Source organism: Raphanus sativus, chromosome 5 (assembly GCF_000801105.2).
Source record: "Raphanus sativus cultivar WK10039 chromosome 5, ASM80110v3, whole genome shotgun sequence".
NCBI classification, from domain to species: Eukaryota; Viridiplantae; Streptophyta; class Magnoliopsida; order Brassicales; family Brassicaceae; genus Raphanus; species Raphanus sativus.
This window is the reverse complement of record NC_079515.1, coordinates 18,192,076-18,213,446: the sequence shown is the minus strand read 5'-3', so window position 1 is coordinate 18,213,446 and position 21,371 is coordinate 18,192,076. Positions and strand designations below refer to the sequence as shown.

The following is a 21,371-nucleotide window of genomic DNA, read 5'->3' as shown; positions in this document are numbered from 1 at the left end:
TATTTTGACGAAGGCACTTGATAAGAAAGATTTTGCAGTGTTTCTAATTAACTTGAAAATTCGAAACCGACACTTTCCATCCAGAGAAGTATTAATACATGGAGAAATTATTGGGTTCACCCTAGAGTGAACCTGTAGATTCATCCAACCAATATGATTTCATTATTTCATATTCAATATCTTTAAAAAAAGAAATAAAATATTGTCAAGTTATATTATATTTTTAAACTAAAAAAAAAATAAAAAAAAATATTAATTGCAAACAAAAACACATTTTAAAAAATATTTTTAATGTCGTCAGCCAAACCTTAAACCCTAAACCCTAAATCATAAAAATAAACTCTTGGGTAAACCCTAAACTTTTGGTAAATCCCAAACACTTGTATGAATTCTAAATCCTAAGGTTTAGGATTTATCCACGGGTTTAGGGTTTACCCAAGGATTTAGGGTTTAGTATTTAAGGTTTAGAGTTTAGTATTTAGTGTTTAGGGTTTAGTGTTTTGCTGATTGTGTAAAAATATTTTTTTTTAAATCAAAAGATTTAGGATTTATCCAAGGGCTTAGGGTTTACCAAGGGTTTAAGGTTTATGATATAGGGTTTATGGTGTGTTTTTTAACGGTATTTTAAATATAATTTTTTTGCGACTACAATTATTTTCTATATATTTTTTTATTTTAAAAACATAATAAAACTTGTCAATATTTTGTTTCTTTTTTTAAAAGATACTTAATATGAAATAATGAAATCCTATTGGTTGGTTTACCCAAGTATTTCTCTAGTACATGTACATATCTACATTAATTAAGATTGGATATGTATATCAATATTTTAGGATATAAATCTTTGTATAAATCTAAAGTCTTGAACCTAAGAAATCAATATAGAAAATACTTTCCAAATACTCTCTTTTCTAAAAAAACATTTCCAAGTTTTACTAGTTCTTAATATGAAAAACTAAACTTTCCAAAATTCTATTACTTACCCACAAAAATGTAAATTAAGTATTAACAACACAAGTATATATAGATGTATGTATAGTCGATTGGTAGGCTAAAAGAAGAAGAGAAGAAAACTTAGAAAGACAGAAAAGTTAAGTGAACGAAGAAAAAGAAGAAAATGGATCCAACTTTATTCAAACTCACCGGCTTGCTCTTTGTGGTATTCATGATGACCGTGGCTGTGGTAGTTTTCTGCTTATGCGTCCCACGAGGGGAGGGTGAATAACTATTATTTTGTTACCAATTAATTATATTTGTTTTATTAATTTTCGATCAAGTTTTGTTTTGTTTAATGATAGTGTTACTTTCACATCCAACTTTTGCAATAAGCTCTACTTTCTTTCTTTATGTTTTTATGTTCCGATATTTTTATACAATGAGTTCGGTCCATTAAGTTCTTCAATTTTTTTAGAAAAGAAACAAGAAAATCATACAGTCGGTTTTGATATAATTAGACGAATTCAATGAGCTCTAACCAAGCCGCATAGAAGGCACAAGTAATTACCATGTTAAATGACATTTTCTGGAAAGTATATGCATGTAGTATGCAACAGCCAACATGCGATACACATTAATAGCAATGTAAAATACAAATTTTGACTAAATTTTTTGAATTCATTAAAATAGATAAACCAATAACTAATGATGCTCTTAAACCTGCAAAACTTCTGGAAAACCTGCGAACAAGAATATTATCGTTGTCCACAGCAAACCAAATTACTAAAATCTGTAAGTGTGTTTGATTTCAGTTTTTCTCAAATCAAACTGAAACCAAGTTGACTATATACCAAACAACGTCAACCCAAAAAAATGAATACCTAATCGAACCACAATTTAACCTAACTGAACAAAACCCGAAACCGTCAACAACATGGAACTGAACCATTTGGATTCAGATTCTCAAACCTTTTTCCTAATCAAATCATTTGTTTTTCTCAAGAGCTTTCTTCCTCCACCTCTCCTTCGCAACAAAATCAGCATACAAAAATGATATACCATGGATTTTACTTATTTTTATCCATGGTATATAAGTGTTTTATGATAGATTTATTATGTTTTGGAGTCTTTTTAGTATCTTTACAGGTTAAGGAGTGTCTTGGAGGAAAGTGGTGATTTTGGAGCATTTTGAAGATAAAGATAGAAAAGACTCATAGCTGACCATCGAACAGTCAAGAGGTCGACATTCAGAGTCAATCATTGATCGATGCACACTCTGTGCCATCGATGGACAACGAAGCGCGCAAGACCCGACTTGGTTTTCAGCCGACTAAGCCACAGATTCCACTTAATTACGAGATTGCCCCTGCCGAGTTTAGATCTAATATTAATGTGTTCTTCCATTATTCTAGGCAACACACGTTTTCTTATTCTTATTTTCACAGCAAATATATTTAGGGGTTTTAGTAGTTGGAGAGAAGATTCAAAACTCTTCCAGAGTTTGTGATTGGAACTCCAGTTTTATACATATTTTCGTTATGCTGTTTATTCAGACTATTATCATGCTCTCTTTGATTATGTCTGAGTAATTTTTTTGTTAGATTTAGAGTTCTTAATTGTCATGAGGGATTAGCCCAAAATATAGAACTGTTAAGGTGATAGAATTCCTTCACTACAATTTTTCTTACTGCATGTAATCTAGTGTAGCTAACTAGAACCTTGACCGTAGGGTTGTGGACAACTATGAAAGTAGGTTATGTACCAGAATAGATTCTCTTAAACTATGATTGCTAGAAACATGCGAAAGTGGCTTTAGACAACCCTAGTGAACTTATCGAACAACTCGATAAACTAGTGAACTTATCGAATAACTCGATAAAGCTTGCCTAAGAGACCATCAATCAATCGACGCTAATCTCATAGCATCGATTGACGATTGATCCATATCAAAACGTGACACCTGAGGTATTGGACTTAGTCAATAGGACTGATTCAACAGAGAAAATTGGAATTCTTTCTCTTATATTTCGAGTTCTTGGAATATAAACCTAAGCATTCTATACCTCTATAATCATGATTGCATGATACCATAGATCTACCGCTTTTCAAGTTTACAAACCGCAAACTAACCAACTGAACAACTGCCTTGTTTATTTACTGTAATATTGATTTACCTAACTTAATAACTGCTAATTATGATCTATTGTGCGCCCTACTTCTCTGTGGATGCTTAAGTACTACAATTGAACCTCTTATTTGAGAGAGTAAATTCACTCCTTAGGGTAATTTGAGTGGTATCAAATTTTTTGCTGTTGCCGAGGAGCTTTGATTGCCATTAGATCTTATCTAGTTAGATTTAGTCTAGGTTATTTTTTTCATAAAATTTTTCTGTCTTTCAGGTGCATGCCCAGCAGTACCATAAGCAACAAGGAACAACTATTACTTTTCTCAGATTTTGCACGCTTAGAATGCTCAATCTGCACGCTCCACATTGATTGACAACAACCTCAGTCTGTCGACCGACACTCGCCATCAAACGTTGACCGATACAACTGGTCTGTCGACCGACGCTTCTCAACGAACATCGATCAACACTTTTCAACGAGCAACAATCGACATTCATCCGTGAGATATGGTTGCGACTCTTATTCTTGTGAGGGACGAAAATGGAGACCTCTATGACCAGGATGGTTATCTGCGTAATGAAGCAGGTCATGAGGATATATGATCATGGGGCGGCAATCCCTGATACTGATGCTGAAATTGCTGCAATTGTTGCTCAAGCTATGTCAAAATATGTGTCTTTTATCCCTGAAAATTGAATTAGTTTAAAACGTTATCAAAATATCTAAAGATGTACTTTTTTCATAATATATGTTTTCATTCTAATATGCAATGGTTTATTAAAATTATAAAAATATGCAAAGATGTTTTTCACTATAAAAATTACCTAGTTTTGAAGAGGTTATCAAATTGTCTAAAAATATATCTTGTCATTCTAAAACTTGTAAATATTTTAATTAATTGTATTTTAGTCATTTTTCATATCTATTTTTGTATATGTTTTAAAAATCTTACAAATTATCTAAAAATGCTGAGGTAATTCGGCTTGTTGAGTAAATTAATTATAAATTAATTATTTATAATATTATATTAAATTAAGGTTTTAAATTAAATTTTATGGATAATAATACCTCTTTTGTGTAGGTTTTTTTATTATGATTTGGTTTCCTTTATTCTGTTTCAACTAAAATATTCTAACCTATTTTGACAATATTTTTTATTAGTAGATAACTATAAAAAATGTAAACCAAGACAATTTTTTTATATGTGCACTTTTTCATTTATACATGAGTTTGATATATGTATTATCTATTTAGTAAATCTCTAATTACACTTAATTAGAAAATTATTGTTAGAAATTTAAGTAAATCTTTGTAATCATGTAAGTGAACTCTTGCAAGTTTCTTGATAAACAGTTGCAACTAATTAAATAAAACCATTGCAATATCTAGTGATGAACCACTGTAATTGTTAGTGATTGTAGTATTTGGTAATGAGTCATTACAGTTTTTGTGGAATGCTATACCGATATATGATTCTTCGAAAGCAGTTAATTCTTTGTAAAGTATAATTTCACAAAAGCTACAAATAATAAAAAAGAAGAAGAATGCATGTGTAATTTACCAAGAAGAACATGTTGGTGGACATGATTGTTAGAGTTGCTATGCAACCATGTTTTGACTATACATATATTTTTACATAGCTTCAGATAAATTATGAATGTCCTACTCATCCTTTTAAATTACCTTATTAGTTTAGTAAACGATTATGTTTTTGCTTTTTAATTAGTTTTAAATATATTAAATTGTTTTTCAGATAACTTACACAAAATAAGAATATATATTTATATATTTACCGCCCATAAGCAAAGCAAGAATATTCAACTACAATCAGTGACAGCAAGCAATTCATACATTAGATGTTTTGATTTCTCCATGTCTAATACCATTCTTTATATATATTACCAATAACAATTAATAGCATTTATATTCATGATAGATAAAATATCAAAAATAGTTTAGATTTTTTTTTTTTGTAACAAGTTAATTTATGACATCTAACTAATAATATCAAAACTTAAAAATTCATAAATATTTATATGTGTAATATGAATAATAAAATTAAATTTCAAATCCAAAGTAAACTAGAAGTAAAACGTTATTAATAAATTGTCGATAACAAAAATAAAAAACCTAACTTCTTTATTAAAATTATATAAAATATATTTTCAAAAAATAATTAAAAACTAAAAAAAGAAGTAAAAAGTATTTTTTAGTTCAACCAGTGGTTCAACCGGCAACCGGGTTTTAGTGATTTTTTGCGGGTTCACTAGGTTTTTAAATATTAGGTTTTTCACAAAACCTAAACCGGATTTCTTGGGTCACCGGATTTACCGGTTCAACTGCGGGTCCGGATAGGTTTTTAAAACACTGAGTATGAGACTTTGATTTTCTGGTCTATTCTGAATCGGTTTTTATTACGAATATTCTTGACTAATTATGTTAAGTAACTAGTAAAAAAATATAATATGTTGCAAACTTTAGAAATAAAGTTTAAAAGTAATTTCTGAAATGCATATGACACAAGTATATAGTTATGTAACTTGACATATTTAATATAATTACCAAAAATTTATATTAAATTAATATTAATTACAAATATAACTACAGAAAATATAACTATAGAATTAAATTTCTCAAAATAATTAAAACAAATATATACTAGACTTTAAGGAAACTAATGTTAAAATATGTTCATATAAAAATCATTAGAATATATTAGAAAAACAAATATAAATTTGATAATTTATGTGGTAATTTAGATTTTACTATATCTAATGATATAGTAAAAGTTTTTATTTTAACCATATTTTAATCTAAATCTATTAAAACAAATATATGATCTATTAATATATATTTTGTCCAACTATTTTAATAGAATATATTAAAATCTCTAATTATCACATAAATAAATTAGAGATTTGGTCATACTTGTGTATTAATAAAATACTAGATTCTGATCCGCCCTTTAAAGGGCGGGTATATTTTTTGTTTTAATTTAATTTTCATATTTATGTTTTCCTTGTGATTATATATATGATTTTTTTATAATCATATTTATGTATAAATTTTAACCAAAGTATATTTTATTAAATAATAACAATTTAAAAATTGATCAGGTATATTGCAGTCGAACCCGCCAACCCGCGGATTTCAATTTTGTTTCGTCTAAAACTGAAACCCGCGGGTTGAAAATTGAAAATTGAAATCCGCGGGTTTAGTCAACCCATTGAGAAATATATTTTGACCCGTCCTTAAAAGGACCAATATATTTTTTTGTTTTAAATTTAATTTTTGATATTTCTTTTTTCTTTCTGGTTATATTTGTATTTTTAATCATATTTGTGTATAAATTTTAATCAAAATATATTTTATTAAATAATAACAATTTAAAATTGATCTGGTATACGCACAGTTAAGGCTGAGTTTCGGGTCGAACTCGCCCCGTTGACCCACCGTGGATTTTCAGTTTTTCTTTGGTTAAAAAATATGACCCACACAATTCGCAAACAGATAATTTTGTATTCGCACCTGCTTCGCTTTAGTTATTATTAAAATATATTTATAATAAAAAAATTCATACATGATTTAAATTCTAAATTATTATTTAAAATTTCTGTATTTTTTAATTTTTTTAATTTTAAAATTTTAAATAATATGTGGATCGACAGGTAACCACGATCCGAAATCCACCAATCCACACTTATTTAATATATAATAATTCTGTCAATGTTCATTTTTTCAATGTAAGAAAACATTGAGAAATATAAAAGTTCAGAAATTATAAATACCCGTTGAGAATATAACTGTTTTTTATAGTGTTGATGAAATTTTTTTCAGAAATTTTTCCAAACACAAATACCTGTTGAGAAATATAATTGTTTTTTCCTGGGTTTCTTTGGAACTGAGTTAAATCACCAAGAAACATAACTGTTTTTGAGAAATTGTAGCATGAATAATTTCTGAGAGAATTAAATGTTCATCAAAACTCAATAATAATAAACATATAAAGTGGTTAGTAACAATATTAAAGTAGGTACAGTTATAAAAAATAAATAGAAGTTAGTTATTATTAATAGAATAAATAAATAATTAAACATAACATATATCAATATTTAGAAGGTGATTATAATTATTTAGATACAGTTATAAAATAATTAGGTGGACACAACTTATTAATATCAACCCATTAGAACCTTAGTCAAAAGAAAAAGTAGACACAATAACTAAACCGCTTACAAAAATTGTATTATATCTGTATATGTTGTTATCAGTTGTTAATATCAAATACGATCATCATTTATTCCTTTTGCTTTGTTATTAATATAACTGTCTAATAAAACTAAATTTGTAAAAGTGGGCTTCTAAAAATTTGGGATTACAGTGAATGTTACGTGTATATATGTATAGTAAAAGGTCGTTATTTTATATAATTAGTTTTATATTGATATATGAGTCCAATGTAATATTGATTATGTAGTAACATTTTTTGAACCAAACTAATATCAATAGGACATACTTCAATTTTAATATTATTGATAGATATTTGTGTTTTTCTTTGTAATCATATTTTTGTTAAATGTAAAATAAAAAATATACCCATTTTTAAAAAAAATGTCAGAATCTAGTAATTATATTAAATTTGTCATGTTGCATAACTAAACACATATTATTGGTGAACTACATATTGATAACAAATGGTTACGTTAGAGTAATAGTCAATAAATATATGAAAAAACAAAGTGTATATATGACAGTAAACATATGCTTAATTATTAATAGGACAGTTATATTAGGGTTATGTGCGGTTAGTATTAAAAATTATCAACGGAAGCATGGCGGCCACTAAACATATTATACGTCCACGTTCAAAATTTTTTTATCATATAGAAGCAAACGGTTAATTAGGAGCAAACGGTTACGTAAACTTGATATATACATTTTACTTTATCTCTGAATAAAAGAAATAAAATTGGACTTAACATATATCAATTGGTCATACAGGAGAATTAATAGAATAAGATATACTAAAATATCTAATTAATCATTTAAGAGAAATATTATACAAGAAAACACAAATAAAACTAAAAAAACACAAATATAAAAATTAAACTTTTAAAAAAATATACCCAGCGGGTCAGAATCTAGTATTGTTTAATTTTGCTTTGGAATCGGTAAACAATCTTATATACTTGAGGAGGAGAGGGGGAGTGTAAGGGAAGAAGATGGAGAAAATATCTGTTGCAGTGAGAGTGAGGCCTCGGACGCCGGATTCTTCATTGGAAGTCTTCTGTGTGGAAAGTGGAAGACAATCGTATCTCTCTCTCTCTCTCGCAGTCGCTTCTTACTCTTTCGGTACAAAACCTTGTCAATGATTATAAGTTTTCGCGCTTCAAGATCTCGTCATTTTGGTGTTGTTTGTCTTATTGCAGATCATGTGTTCGACGAATGCGTGCGTCTACGAGCTTCTTACCAAAGACATCATTCATGCCGCCGTCGAGGGTTTCAATGGTAATCTAACCTGAACAGTTGTTTGAGTTTAATTTCGGTTTCACAGTTTTGATGTGATTTTGTTCAGGTACTGCGTTTGCTTATGGACGGGTTCTGAGACTGATCCAGGGATTATTCGAAGATCTGTCAGAGATGTATTTGAAAGGATACAAATGGTAAGCATAACTACCGTGAAGTTACCGACAGCTTTTAATTTTGTGTCTTTTTATGTTCTTTGTTTCTAGATATCGGATCGCGAATTTCTTATCCGGGTTTCGTACATGGAGATTTATAACGAAGAGATCAATGATCTCTTAGCTGTTGAGAATCAGAGACTGCAAATTCATGAACACTGGGAGGTGAATAGATCATAATCACAAGTTATATTTTCATCTTTTAGTTTGATTATACACACTTCCTTCTTCTTTGATATATAGCGTGGAGTCTTTGTTGCTTGCCTTAAGGAAGAAATAGTTAATGACGCTGAACAGATTCAGAAACTTTTAGATTCTGGAGAAGGTTTCAAAGCCAAAGCTAATCTTTTTGTGTTGTTGTAATAAGCCAAAAAAAAAAAGCTAATCTTTTTTGTTTTCCTGCTTTTTGATTTATGTAATAACTTTTATTGACATGATCTTCTTTAATTGAAAGTGAATAGGCACTTTGGCGAGACAAACATGAACATTCACAGTAGCAGGTCCCACACCATCTTCAGAATGGTGGGATAAAGCTATGATTGAAACCTTCAACTGTACTTTTTAAGTATTTTGTTCTGATACAATCTCTCTTGTGGGATAAGGTGATTGTGTATCGGTTCGGTTTAATCAGATTTTAGTTTAGTTCTTTTAAGAGAAATCATGTTTTGAAACATTAAGGCATAGTCATGAAATTATCATGTTAGTGACAATAAAAAATAAATTATGTGAACTAAATCCAATATAAAATTAAATCAATAATTTTTTTTTTGTTTAAATGTAAAACCAAACGTAAAACCAAATATTAAAATGTAATCTACTTATTTTAGATTATTATTTTTAAATCTAGTATAAATATTATAGACAATATGAGTAGCACTTTGGTTATTTTATGGATTCGGTTTCGGTTCGGTTCAGTTTCATTAATTCGGTTCTAGAATTTTTCCAACCGAAGTAAACCATAACTAGTTTGGTTCGGTCTTAACTCGGGTCAATTCGGTTGGTTCGGTTTGACTCGGTTCAGTTTTTTTCCCACCCCTATAAATAGCACACACGTACTCCTCGTTTTCTCCGTCTGATCTTATCTCCGCAATTTATCTGAACTTCTGACGTCTAATCATTATGGGTTTGAAGGTGCGATCAGATCCAGTGGACCAATTTCAATCTTGGTTTCGGTTTATATCAAGAACTATTATTTCGTTTATAATTTCATATATAATTCAGACAAGTTTGTGATCGATCTACCTGCGAAGCTTGTGTTAGGTTTGCATAGGGTAATAGAAGTTCGAATCTGAGTTAGGTTTATGCCTTGTGTTGAGTTTGGTTTGGAGTCTCTTTTCACTTACTGTATATGATGATGATGTTGTAAGACAATTAAGATTGTGTCTCATGATTTATCATTTCATATGTGATTCAGACAAGTTTGTAATCCATCTCACCGGCTAAGCTTGTGTTAGGTTTGCATATGTGTAATAAAGATTGAATCTGAGTAGGCTTAGGCCTTTTGTTGAGTTTGATCTGATGGTGTTGTAGACAATTAAGATCTGTTTCTGTTGATTTATAGGAGGACTTTGAGGGGCACGCTGAGAAAGTCAAGAAGCTCACCGCGAGCCCATCGAACGAGGACTTGCTCATCCTCTACGGGCTCTACAAACAAGCCACCGTTGGTCCAGTGACCACCAGTTAATATTGTTAATTTGTGACCATTCTTTCTTTCTTTTTTTTTCTCCCTGCACGCCTTAAGATGACATTTTTTGTTTGTTCGATTGATTCAAAGGTCGTCCTGGAATGTTTAGCATGAAGGAAAGAGCCAAGTGGGATGCTTGGAAGGCCGTTGAAGGTAAACCTTTTCTTAGTCAGTTGCTGCTACTAGTTTGTTGTAGCTTATCTGACGTGTGATTGTCTTGGTATTGTTGTGGATGTCAGGGAAATCGACGGACGAAGCCATGAGTGACTACATCACTAAGGCGAAGCAACTCCTTGAAGCAGATGCTTCCTCGGCTTCAGCTTGATCTTGATGGTGATTTTATTAAATGCAGTAATTCTATCTAAGCTTCAAATAACTTTTTAGAATAAGACTTGTTCTTTGCTACTTGTGTGTTTTCTATCGTCATGAATCTATTTATGACCTTGGTCTCATGATTTGGGCATCTCTTGAAGATGCTTGATAAATGTGCATTTTATTAACGTATACGCAATTGAACAAAAAAAAAAAATTAACGTATACGCATGCATTATCTTTTTTAATGTCGCTGTTAATCAAACTCCTAGAGTTAATATTTTACACATACAAAACACACGCGCCTCAATCCACAGTGGGAAGTGATATCGACTCGCAAGAGCTGCGCGTATGGTAAAATATGCTTCACGTCATTTTCATGGAATTTGAGTCATTTATCGAGCAATGAATTGATATATAATGTCAGATTCATCTATCAATCGAGCCGGTTTACTTACAAATCAAACCGGACATAAAATAACTGCACGCTGAAGCGAACCGGCGTAGCTTGTTTGTTCATCTTCTTTTCCTCTTCCACGAGAGCTCTGCAAAAGAAATTTGAGAATGAGAAGTCTGGAATTAGCTTTATCGCCACCTCCAGCATCTTTGATTCCTTCCTTCAACCATTCAACAACACAAAGCATCGAAATTGATGTCAAGACCACCTTTGACACTCAGCTTCTCCTAAGGAGACCCAAACACCAAAACCCAGACCCCGTCGTCGTCCTTCAACCCCAGACTCCGATCGACAGACCTCAAATTCCAATTCCTCGTTGCTCGACTTGTGACATTCTCCGGATCATGGACTCTCTGTCTCTACCTGGAAACGAAGATCTATACTCCTGTCTCGCCAAGGAATCAACCACCGAATGCGATCAACGTGGAGCTCACGAACTAACGGTTCATGTAATGAAGTCAAGTGTGAGACCCAGAACGACGTTCCTCAACCGTCTTCTCCTTATGCACGTGTCGTGTGGCCGTCTCGATACGGCACGCCAGGTGTTCGATAGAATGCCTCACAGAGATTTTCATTCTTGGGCCATCGTTGTCCTCGGCTATATTGAGATGGGTGATTACGAAGAAGCTGCTTTGCTCTTTGTTTCTATGTTGAAACACCAGAATGGTGCTTCCGAGATCGCGCCTTGGATCATGGGTTGCGTTCTAAAAGCGTCTGGTGTGATCAGGGATTTGGGGTTAGGGCAACAGGTGCATGGCTTGTGTCAGAAGCTAGGGTTTATAGAGGAAGAAGACTCTTATCTCTCGGGTTCGTTGATACGTTTCTACGGGGAGTTGGGATGTTTGGAAGACGCTAATCTTGTGCTGCACCAGCTCTCTAGTGCTGACACCCTTGCTTGGGCAGCCAAGGTTAGTAATGACTACAGAGAAGGGGAGTTTCAAGAGGTGATCCGCGGATTCGTCGAAATGGGTAAGCACGGGATCAAGAAGAACGTCTCGGTGTTGTCTAACGTTTTGAAAGCAAGCACATGGGTCAGTGACGGTGGGAGAAGCGGGGGAGGAGTGCACGCTGATGCTATAAAGCTCGGGTTTGAGTCAGATGGTCTGATCCGATGTCGGTTAATTGAAATGTATGGGAAGTATGGGAATGTGAAAGATGCTGAGAAGGCTTTCATGAGTAGAAAGGATGAGATGAGTGTTAGTTGCTGGAACGCTATGGTCACGGCTTATATGCAGAATGGGTGTTATATTGAAGCCATCAAGCTTCTCTATCAAATGAAAGCAACTGGTATAACAGTGCAGGACACAATCTTGAGTGAAGTCAAGCTCAAAGCCCACCTTTAGATATATAACAAACACTAGATAAAGAAAATGATGAGCTTGATATGTAAATATATATATATAAGATGATATAATTTTAAGTGAAAGACAAATTGATTGTTAAAAAACATAAGGAGAGAAGGAAATGATTGGATTCATATACCGAGAATGGTTAGGATCTGATCCGGTGGATGTTCAGCTAGAGTTTTAGCAACCCTGACACAAGCTTCAGACATGAGTTTGGGGACTGTATCTGCTCGAACTCCGGAAGAGAGCCTTCGCTTCCCAACACGAGGCCGAAGGACTGTACAGTCATTGTCCAAACCTAGTATATATATCATTTTACCTATAAATACTCGTGTACAGTCTTATGGATAGGATAATACAAACTTTCACATCGCCCGCTATGTTATCTGTGTGCCTCAAGGCCTTTCATACAAGACGACAATAGACAAAATCAGATGTCTTTTAGAGATAAAAATAGCTTTGAGTAACATTTAGACTTGATCCCATGACTAGTATATAGGCAGTTTGAATTTGAGTTCAGCATAATCATTCTCACCTCTGATATCCATAAGCTATTTAAACATATAAATAGAGTCCATTTTTGTTGTGCTTTAGAATTTGATTTTTGTTTTACTTATTTTCTTTATCAAACACTCTCAAATATATGGTGTGGATTTTAGCATTCACATTTTGGTTTGGTGGGGAAGAAAACAAAATACATCTTTACTAAAACATGATCTACAGCCTATATACATGAAAATAGATCTATCTCACATTGTGTCATCACACCACAATGGCATTGATCTTACGAGATCAGAAGCAAGAAATAAAAAATGTGATTCAAACATGAACCTATTACGAATAAAATCTCTGTTACGAATATAAGTGATGCACTTTGCCCAATCTCACCGATAGCGCCCTCAAACCATAGTGGACCTATGATGAGTTCCAATCGCTGACTTCCCAAGTTTGGATCCAGTTAAATGATTTCCAAAAAATAAGAAAATTCACTAACCAAACTGATGTATCCTAACGAATATCAACACTAGATGGCATAAATCCAAAGGATGCTAAATGTCTAAATGTTCTAGTGAACACATCACAAGGCCATACTATCTTCGGCAACTTAGAGCAAAACAAAGAAAATGGATTTTCTGGGCATCGAACATAAATCCTCGAGCAATCAAGGATCATAAGCGAGGAATAATCTTGGGAGATCGAAACATGATACCTCGAGCACCCTTGTATTTTTTCACAAGAACTAAGTACACCCGATTCCATATATCTCCATATGTGTATTTTGACATCGGGGATACATCTAGACAGGCATCCGAACCTTATGATTGAAGATGAATAATCTAACCATATTCCCGGTGAGACCTGGCTTCACCATCGATCTCATGATGATTGTGATCACGAAATGTCGCGAGGTCCCAAGTCAACTCCGATTATTACTCCAGTACAGAACACTAAGACATTTCGAAAGCAAGATGGGAATCCCATGAGAGACACGAAGATTCCAAAACCCGAATTTGACTCACCAAGATCCGCAAAGTAATCCAATGCTGAAGCCTTTCAAAACTATGCGGAAAGAAATAATGTCGAAGTCCAGAAAATTCAATCAATCATGCATGCCGACATTAGGAGTAAACAGACCCCATGTCTGAATTAAACCATAAAAACATGAGCTTGATCACTAAAGAGCTCGAGAAATGCAAAGGTTCATAAAGGCATCAAGTTTGATTTTCGACAAGCTTAGACAACTTGAGGAGCAGACAAAGAATTTTTATCCCAGTAAAAAAGCCTCAATCTCCAACTATTTCGATCTCCACATTGCTTGTTCTTTGTTCTCATAAAAGATTGTGATCAATCTCCAAGCTCAAACTACTTGACGAGCATATAAATAATCTTGCTCCCAAAAAACAACTAGCTGGATTTACAAATAACTCAATCTCAAAGAAGTCGATAAATAATTGTTCTCTCTTAAAAAGCATTGATTTCAATCTAAGATAAACTCGATCTTCAAGAGATTGATAACTCATTTAGCTCAAGAAATTGGGGATTTCGATCTCCAATGAGATCTAGCAGCTCGAGAAGCCGGTAATACATTTTGCTCTCTGAAAACAATGAGATATTTCTCAAAGAGATTTAACAGCTAAGGGACGGATAAAACTTGATGCTTCCAGCACAGTAGCGATATTCCTCAAGAGCTAAATTTGGGAAGGCAATAAAGAATTACATTCCAAGATCGCTAGTTATCTTTCTAACAAGCTCTTATCATGCTTACATAAATATAGTGAGGTTGATGTCAAACAACTAAATAGTTTGTTACCTCATCTTGATTGTATCAAAAAGACAAGTCTGACCCCTAAACTTTTTTAACTACCAATATGCTAATTATGGATTTTAAAAGTTTGTAGCCATACTGTATGTCTTTTTAGAGTCTATTATATGTGTTTGAAGTCTATTTTAGAGTCTTTTTCAGGTCCAGACATGTTTTGGAGCAATGTAGAGATTATAGAGCCTTTGAGAGCTTAAGGATGAAGAAACTCGCAGTTGTTCAAGAAATCAGAAGTAAGAGTCAAGATTCAGAAGAAGTGTCGATCAACACCTCTTCCTTGGTGTCGCTCTAAACTCACACGAATAACATGACAACTTAATTCAAGACCGACTCAAGCCCAAAACTCCCAAATATCACAAGATTGCCCTTGGACGACTTTTTACCTAGTATCTATAGTTTTTGCCATTGTTTAGGAAAAACACAGCCTTACATATTTACACATTCACATAGATTTTTAGTATTCTTAGAAGTTTTGGAGAGAAGATCAAAGACTCCTTTAGATATTTGCATTGGAACTCCAATATTTCTTACTCAATCTATTTATGTAGTCCATTCAGTTTATTTTTATGTCTTACTTAACTCATGTATGAGTAGTTAATTTGTTAGGTTTATGCTTTATTAGGATTTTGATGAACTATTGACACACAGAACTGTTAGGGTGATTTAATTAGGATCATTCACAAAATTGATTTAACTACTTGTGTTCTATAGTAGCTTCCCCTGAACTTATGATAATTGCCAACCGTGAAAGTGGGTTCAACCCCTGAATATAATTCTTCTGAACTAGGTTGTTATGCGCATGCGAGAGCTGGTTATAGTATCGATCAACACTCGTTCCTTGTTTGCATACGAGAGCTGGAACATAGGATTTAGTCATCTGATTAAACTCGCAACGAGAGCCGGATATTTTACTATTGCATTTAAGTTCTAGGACGGTACATCATACACTCTTAGCATCTATAACTCATAATACTTATCACTTGAAACCCTAAGTCTAGCTTCTTTCCCATATATCTTGCAACCCATTATTTACTGTTCACTGCTATTTATTGCTTTATTGATTACCTGCCTAGCTTAATCTTGATTTCTTATAGTTTATTATGTGTCCACACTCCCCGTGAATTCGATTCCTAGGTACTATAATCCGATCTCTCATACGAGAGAGAAGATTAAATCTAGGGTAATTTGACCTAGCATCATGATTCATACAAGAGAGAAGTATGCTGTCCAAACTCCTTAAGTGACCATCTATCCATTTCATTATGATAAGAAATATCCATTTTACAAGTATCTTGACCTCAAACGATCTCGACCTACTTGGAGGGCCAATATATCCCATTCTCTAAAAAAAACGAAAAATATTTTATCTATCAAAGCTCCAGATTTGGAACTTTGTTAACTCAGTAAAATCATATCAGGGGAACGTCATGAGCAATGTAACATCTAGAATACAATTGTAAGGTCTTGACCACGAAATCATTTTCTGAGTAGGCGAAAGCAATCGACCTTGACGAACCACATGTTGATGCCTTACTGATTTGCAAGAAAAACTTCTAAGGTTCTTTATCAGCTTGAAAGAGAGTCTGAATCAGTTCGTCTTAGAAATATAAAATCTGAATGAGGTAATAAGATGCAACATATATTGAATTGATGTTACTGGAAAGCCACAACTATATGAGAATGACTTTTAAATCATCTCTTAGTCATGTTCTCTTGCTCTGTATTAGACCGTAAGTGAGCCATCGGATCACGTCTTAATGCACCTGTTTGTGGACAAAAGCTAGCTCTGTTTCATTCTAAAAACGAGCTAATGGGCCAAAGTTTGAGTCACCAATTTGTGAGATAGATTTAGCTCTGTTTATGCCTGAAAGCTAGATACCGATTCTTATTTTAGTCAAAACCTTGTAAACAAGATATTACTCTATTTTAGCAATGAAGCTATGAAGCGGGCTACCAACTTTTTTTTTTTTTTATCTCAGCAGCTCTTTAGGATCCCTTGCTCGGTTTCTGTCAGAAAAAGCTATATGTTTATTTCAGCCCAGAACCTAAACTTGTCGAGGGCTTAGTAAAGCTGATTCCTTAAAACAAATTGGCTTCACTTTATAAGGCTCTGAATTCATTTCATCGTTGTTGTTCTTTGTAATTTGTACATTTATTTTTCTTTCCTTTTTATCAAACATTCTAAAATACATAGTGTGGGTTTTAGTATCCACGCTTTCCTGCAAATAAACATAACATTTGATCAAATCATATTTTTCTAGAATTTTAAGATTCCATTGCTATTAGAACATAAATTATTAAAATTTTAGTAAAGTCCAATGCTATAGGTTTGAGGATTATTAAAATCTATTCACATATCAATTTTTATGCTGATTTTATTTCAAAGAGTACAATAGACCTCCAAGAGAACCGCACACACAGTTAATCTCATTAATCATAACTTGTGCAAGAATCTTTATAAATGTCGACCATTTACATTAATTGCTAATCTCATTAATCATAACTTGCGCAAAATATTAATAAATGTCGACCATTAAAGTTGATCAAAAAAAAAAAAAGAACCGCACACACTTCAAAACAAAGGATTGGAAGGATGAGACAGTAAAAAAATGGAGGAAGCTGAAAACTAAGTAAAAAATTTTGAGACACTTGTAGGTGGGCTCTTTGGGAGACCAACTTTAGGTAAAGATGTAGGTACACCCCACATAACTATGAGGAGGCCTTATCTCTAATGTTAGTATCTAGCAACACTGGATTTCTTGCAGCAACATACGACTGGTAACGATGATCCCTAGTAACAATGACTGCAATGAGCTGAGCAACCTGGTTACATTCATTAACCATGTGTTCTAGACTCCATTCCTCACAATACTGCAGTAAATAGAAAATGGACTCAATCATGCCCTTGGATACCAAAAATTGTGGGGAGACGTCCAAAGGGGCGTTTGAGCACTGTATGTGGGTGTGGAACAAGAGCAACACAGACTCGCAGTGAAGCACCTAGAGTGAATGCAGTGCATGTTCCTATCTATATTTCGGCACTGGTAGCGAACCTGATCACATCACACAGTCGTGTGGGCATCACCGGATTGAATGATGAACAAATGCACACACTGGTCAAACTCCTGAATGAACACAATAAACATCCAAGCTTAACGACACAGTATGTTACGTCTTTCTCATCCTCTTGGATAGTTGAGTCAGGAGAAACAAATCATATGACTTACTCTCTTGGTTCTTTGCCTGATGTTCGAGATATTCCACCACTGCCTTCGAAATTGCCTAAAACTAGATTCTTTTTTTTTGAATTATACAGAGGTATCCTGGCCCCACCGAAGTGGTCCAGACTAGTCACGTGTTGCCACATGTCGGTCCTCTGTCCCTGGCGATGCCGAAATGTTAATTCCCCAGTGGCCGGGATTCGAACCCAGATGGCGGAACTCACAGCTGTGAACCCTTTACCAACTAAGCTAGAAGCCCCGGTTCCTAAAACTAGATTCATCTATGAGAAAAGCAAAGAACTGTGGCTGTAAGTTATTCACTTGTACTACACAACGATCTGCTTGTAGATGGCTTAGAATGTCATTTGATATCTGTCCCTCAACTGAACCAAAAAGTTAGAGTGTGTTTCATATTACTGATAACTTTTCTTTATCCACGACCATATTACCAGGTTGCTGACTGGTGTGGCTGAGTTAATGGACTGTATTTTTTTTGTGTGGGATGGACTTTGCTGGAGCTGTGCATCGTATGGAACCAGTATCTAGAGATGTTTGGCATCATCGTTTAGACCATCATGCATCAAGTGTTCAAGATTTACTATCTATTTCCGATTTATCTATAATAAGGTGTTGCAAACTAAATGTGTGATTTTTGTTCACGCTAAGTAAACCCGTTGTGATTTTCTTACTAGTTCAAATATAATAACAACTTCATTTGATTTGATTCATTTGTGTGGACCTTATAGAATATACTCTCATATTAGTGCTCTACTTTTTTTACACTCGTGGATGATTACAGCAAAAGTGTGTGGCTATACTTGTTACCAACTAAGCAAAAGGTCTCACAAACACAGAGATTTCATTCATATGTATGTCCAGTTACTTTCGGAGAAGAACTCCCATAAGTTATGTTTCTGTTGTTGTTGGTGTAGGGTCTCTGATGCGAACTCAGGTTTTAGTTACTCCTCTAACTATTGCAATTGAACTTTATGTTTCCAACCTGATTCTCAGACCTCTGATTCTTAAAACTAGTACCATTTATGAATTTCACATCCTCTTTGTTTCTTTTGTCACTGTCGACATCTATAGCCTCTATATCCTCTACAAAGGTAACATGTTACTTGAGAGGCCTATGAACACTGTCCAACTTGACTTTAACTTCATCTATCTGCTCTTTTTTTAAGCTGACCGAAGATTTCTTTCTCTCGAAATCAGTGTTATCGGTGCTATTACTCAATGCCAAGTTCTCAATAAGTCTCATAGCCTCTTCTAGATTCTTAGTGTTGAAATTTCCTTTGCTAGCAGTGTCTAGGGCCATCTAGTAAGCCAAAGTAATGCCTTTGAAGAAGGTACTTTGCAGCTGAACCTCATTGAATCCATGTTGTCGACAGTCTCTCTAATATGACTTGATTCTGATCCAAAGCTTATGAAAGATTTTGCCGGCTCCTGTGTGAATTAGCAATCCTGCTCCTCAAGTTTTTAGCACGCGCGTCATCAAAAGAATTACAGAGGAAGGCGTTCTTGATGCCAGTCCAAGATGGAAGAGATCCTGGTGGTAACTGCTTAACCCAATGTGAAGCATCTCCAAAAGTGAGTACTTGAAGATCTTCCAAAGAAGATAGTCCTCATGGACTTCATTAGCTTGGATAGCAGAAAATAAATCATCGAACCGTTCTAAATGGTCCATAGGATGCTCATATGGGTGACCATGAAGGTGCTTGTCCCACTAGTGTAAATTATGCAGGCTTCAACTTGAAATCGTTACTCTGGAAAGCAGGAGGACAAATTACAAATATGTTGGCATAGTATTGATTCAGACGGTTATAAGCAGCCAAAGTTCTGGGTCGAATGGCATGTACATTATCATTAGTGCTGGATTTTCGGGTCAACCTGCCCCGCGCGCCCCACCGTGGGTCGATTCAAGTTTTTGATTCAAATAACTGACCCGCATGACCTGCAAACGAAAATCGTGTACCCGCATCCGCCCCACTAAAACCCGCGGATAATCCGCCAAACCTGCTGGTACTATTAATTATATTAAAAATAATTATTTTAATTATATACTAATTTTAAAAAAAATTTAAATAATATAATTATAAATAAAATTATATAAAAATTTATAGTATTTTATATTTTTTAAGAAAACAGTTTTTTGTTTTTAAAAATATATTTTGTTTTAAATTTGCGGGTTAACGGGTATCCGTGGTTGAAATTTGGCTGATCCGCACCCGCAAATCATTTTTTTCAAATCACTTGACCCGTGGTCAAACAAGGCAGGGTCCGCATATAATGAATCAAATTCCCAGCTCTAATTCTCATCAGTTACAGCCTGAGTACTGGCTGCAACATTCTTAGCATTAGCAGCCTGTTGGACAGCTGCTTCAGGATCATAAATTACAGTCTCCTGATCATCTATCCTCTGACTTGCTGCATTATGCAGATGACCTTCGTGGTCATGCAGGTTTCCATTCACATCATGTATTAGCACAAGATTCGTAACCATGTCTGCTCGCCGGTTGATATCGATTGATTCTGGTTGAGAAGTATCAATCGGTGCTCGCTCACAATTGTCAATTGACGAAGTAGAGTTGGTGTCGATCGATGCTGCACATCTCTCTTTGCGGATCAAACCTTCCAAACATGCTTGGTCGATAATAAAAGCGCTTTCTCTTTATTGCTTCTGATATTGCTGGACGTGTACTTTAATTTTTTTGTAAGTAACTAAACACAGAAAATAACCCAGACTATAGCAAGTCTAATGGTGATCCAATGCTTCCCGGCAACAATGCCAAATTTCTTATCACTCAAATTAACCTATGAAAAAATTTCTCTATCAAATAAGAGGTTCAGTTGTAGTATTTAGGGATCAAATCTTCATGGAATGTGGGTACACAATAGACTCAAAAAATCATGGTTAAAGTAAAAAAATAGTTAAAAAGCAATTAATAAGAGCAAACAATTGATTGATTGGTTTTGAGAGTATAAGAGAAAATAGCTAGACTTAGGGTTTTAGGTATTCATGATTATAATATTATAGATGCTAGGGGTGTGTGAATAACCATCGTTGAACTCGAATTCTAATGCAAAGATATCCAGCTCTCGATGCGAGTCTAAGTCCTATGCTCCTTCTCTCACATGTGAACAAGGATCGAGTGTCGATCGATAATATTGACTCTTTATCTATAAATACTCCCTTAGAAAGTGTTATTTTCCTAATCGATATGTTCACTAGATTCCTAGACCAGTTCTCGCATGTATCTAACAACCTAGCTAAGTAGAATTAATTCA

General features: G+C 33.9%; 2 protein-coding genes across 8 annotated transcripts; both read left to right on the top strand.

The window, feature by feature from the left end:
* The first annotated feature begins 8,176 nt into the window (after positions 1-8,176).
* Positions 8,177-10,879, top strand: LOC108857366 (acyl-CoA-binding protein). Of its 7 annotated transcripts, none has more exons than XM_018631345.2 (7): positions 8,247-8,414; positions 8,492-8,570; positions 8,638-8,725; positions 8,795-8,908; positions 10,305-10,422; positions 10,518-10,580; positions 10,667-10,879. In XM_018631345.2, exons 1-7 carry the CDS (start codon positions 8,285-8,287, stop codon positions 10,750-10,752), a joined length of 678 nt encoding a protein of 225 aa, XP_018486847.2. In that variant the 5' UTR covers positions 8,247-8,284; the 3' UTR covers positions 10,753-10,879. The 7 variants fall into 7 exon arrangements, with proteins under 7 accessions (XP_056842336.1, XP_056842335.1, XP_056842334.1 ...); XM_018631346.2 differs by having other exon boundaries at positions 8,248-8,414; positions 8,638-8,704; XM_056986356.1 differs by lacking the exons at positions 10,305-10,422; positions 10,518-10,580; positions 10,667-10,879 and adding an exon at positions 9,198-9,453 and having other exon boundaries at positions 8,177-8,414; positions 8,638-8,704.
* A 127-nt stretch (positions 10,880-11,006) lies between these two features.
* LOC108861353 (pentatricopeptide repeat-containing protein At1g31790) lies at positions 11,007-12,628 on the top strand. The gene has a single exon (XM_018635192.2). The coding sequence runs from the start codon at positions 11,304-11,306 to the stop codon at positions 12,537-12,539; it is 1,236 nt and encodes a 411-aa protein (XP_018490694.1). The 5' UTR covers positions 11,007-11,303; the 3' UTR covers positions 12,540-12,628.
* Positions 12,629-21,371: the final 8,743 nt, after the last annotated feature.